The 2,423-nt window shown below is 40.9% G+C and overlaps 1 protein-coding gene across 1 annotated transcript; it reads left to right on the top strand.

Moving 5' to 3' along the window:
• Nucleotides 1-511, top strand: LOC109018885 (major allergen Pru ar 1-like). The gene is made up of 2 exons (XM_019001077.1): nt 1-121; nt 309-511. Exons 1-2 carry the CDS (start codon nt 1-3, stop codon nt 509-511), a joined length of 324 nt encoding a protein of 107 aa, XP_018856622.1.
• Nucleotides 512-2,423: the final 1,912 nt, after the last annotated feature.

The raw sequence follows: 2,423 nt of genomic DNA, 5'->3' as shown, positions 1-2,423 counted from the left end.
ATGGTCCTTGATTCTCACAACCTCATCCTCCCAAAAGTCATGCCACAAGCTGTCAAGAGCATTGATTTCATTCAAGGTAATGGAGGGCCCGATAGCAACAGGCAGGTCAATTTCGCTGAAGGTATTAATTATTAAGCAAGCTATCTAGCAAATATATAATATTACTCATGTATACTTGCGATTAAACATTAAACGCTCGGGAATTATTTCATTGGATTAAGATAAGATGATGAATGCTCTCGATGATGATGATGATGCAGGTAGCCCTCTCAGCTCCATTAAGAACTGAATTGACGAGGTGAATGAAGAGAGCTACTATTACAAGTACACAGTGACCGAAGGTGATGCTTTGGAGGAGAAGCTGGAATTCATTGTTCATGAGGTCCAGCTTGAGCCAACACCAGTGGGAGGCAGTAAAAATAAGATGACAACAAACTACCATACCAAGGGGGACATTGTGATCACGGAAGAGGAAATCAAGGCTGGGAAGGAAAAGGTCCTGGGCATGTAAGTTGCGGAAGCCTACCTGCTCCAAAGCCCTGATGCCTATGCTTAATTATCGCTTTTATATTTTACTTAAATGAGTACTGATGATTGATCATCAACCAGCAATCACTTAAAAGATATCTACCTCTACTTGATGGTGTAGTTTATGCTTTTGTACGTTTATCCGTAATGGCCGGCATGCAGCCAACTCCGTGATAATAAGTCTCAATCACTAGTGTTGTAGAGGCATGGAGAAATGTGTTCATGTACAGTTTCTTTCTGCTTCTTCAAATAAAGGACACTCTCAGAAAACAAAGAAGTATGGCTTTGATGTTGGGCAAAATTGATGGTTTGTGCTGTTGTAACATCCGGGTCTCGGAGCTCGCATTCAATTATTTATTTTTATTATTTTTTTTTTTTACTCCCAACCGTTCACTTCTCACTCATCCGTTCCTCATGCCCACGTACAATAAGTTCCCCGCATTCAAGCACGGCAACTGCATGTAACCGCTGCCCCCATGCATGTAACCACCCTTTTCCCGTACGTTTTGGTTTCTCAATAAACTTCACCTTGTAGATCAATGCTCTCTACCTTTATTTTATTTTATTTTACTTATTTATTTCTTTCTATCTAATCCGCACCAAGTCGGAAGGCACCTGGAAATCCACCACAAACCAGTTACTGCCTGCTTGAACTCGAGTTACCCAGCAACCTCCAACGGACGCCACCATCCAACCACCTCGTAAGCCCCGACCCATCCACGCACGACCAATGCAACACCCATGTTTAACCATCGTGTGAAACTGCCCAGCTCCATGCACAACATCTAACGACGCAGACCAGCATGCCAAGGTACTCTCCCACGCACGTCGACAGCCACTGAGCCACATTTTAAACCTCCACTGCTCTGCCCTACACCACCGTACCCCACACTTAGCCGCCCAACGTAAAAGCTCTATCGCACGCATCACCGAAACACCTCTGTTTTTGCTTCTCAAAACAGAGCACCACTCAACCCTTTCGGTGACGCTAGCCACGGCAGGGGAAGTCCAGTGGCGTTGACGCCCAACGACTCCGTGATCTGCTGCCGCCCCAACAACCTTGTCGCTGTCTCTTGCTACCTCGGTGAGCATCTCGCACGGTATCCCTCTCACCGTGTTTCATCTCTCTGGTGTCTCTCTATCTCTCACTCCCCGTTCTCTTTTTCTCCCTCATCTCTCTCTCTCTCTTCCAGTGCGCCACCGTCTAAATAGCTGCCGTCCACCACAACCCAACTCCGCCACGACCTCCCCTCGGTGCCGTTGCACCGTAGTTTTCCTTGGGTAAGTGCTGCTGCCGCTGCTCTATTTTTGTGTTTGCTTACTTAAAGATGAAATATGTGGTGTCTCGGTTAACCTAATAGATTATGTGCTCTATTGCCAATTTTGCCCCTATGATGTTTGCAGATATATTATTTCGGATGTTTAGGTTAATGGATTTATATTTTAATGAGTTGATTATGTATATTGGGTTTGAAATCATGAGTTTTATATTACATGCATGTTATATTTTTATTTGGACGTAGACGTATGGCCTTATACTACTAAGTCAGTATACTGATGCTTTTAAAAGAGTAATTATAAGTTGATCGTGTTTTATTTTTTTTATATATTAAACTCACTTTGTATGAGTTTTATTTTAAATACAGATTAAATAAATATTTGAAATACAGTATTAGTGCTACATATATATTTTTTTAGAAGAACATAGTAGTGCAAGACTTCTATTTTGAATTCTTTAAAGAGATACTAATTAGTCTATTTTTTATTAAGTGAAATATTTTCTCTCTTACTTTAATCAATTTTGTTTTAATGAGTCTTTAAACCAAAAATGTATTTTATGACATAGTTGTATTTATTATTAATATTATTATGCAATTTCAAAAATATTTTGAGTT

The sequence above is a fragment of the Juglans regia genome, chromosome 7, assembly GCF_001411555.2.
Source record: "Juglans regia cultivar Chandler chromosome 7, Walnut 2.0, whole genome shotgun sequence".
In the NCBI taxonomy this organism is placed as follows: domain Eukaryota; kingdom Viridiplantae; phylum Streptophyta; class Magnoliopsida; order Fagales; family Juglandaceae; genus Juglans; species Juglans regia.
The sequence above is the reverse complement of the archived record's forward strand: the minus strand, read 5'-3'. Positions and strand labels throughout refer to the sequence as shown.

Excerpts from the sequence above, each read along its gene's own strand:
- LOC109018885 (XM_019001077.1), top strand. The coding sequence starts at position 1 with ATGGTCCTTGATTCTCACAACCTCATCCTCCCAAAAGTCATGCCACAA. Across the intron at positions 122-308 it reads GCAGGTCAATTTCGCTGAAG|AGAGCTACTATTACAAGTAC; the intron begins GTATTAATTATT and ends AGGTGAATGAAG.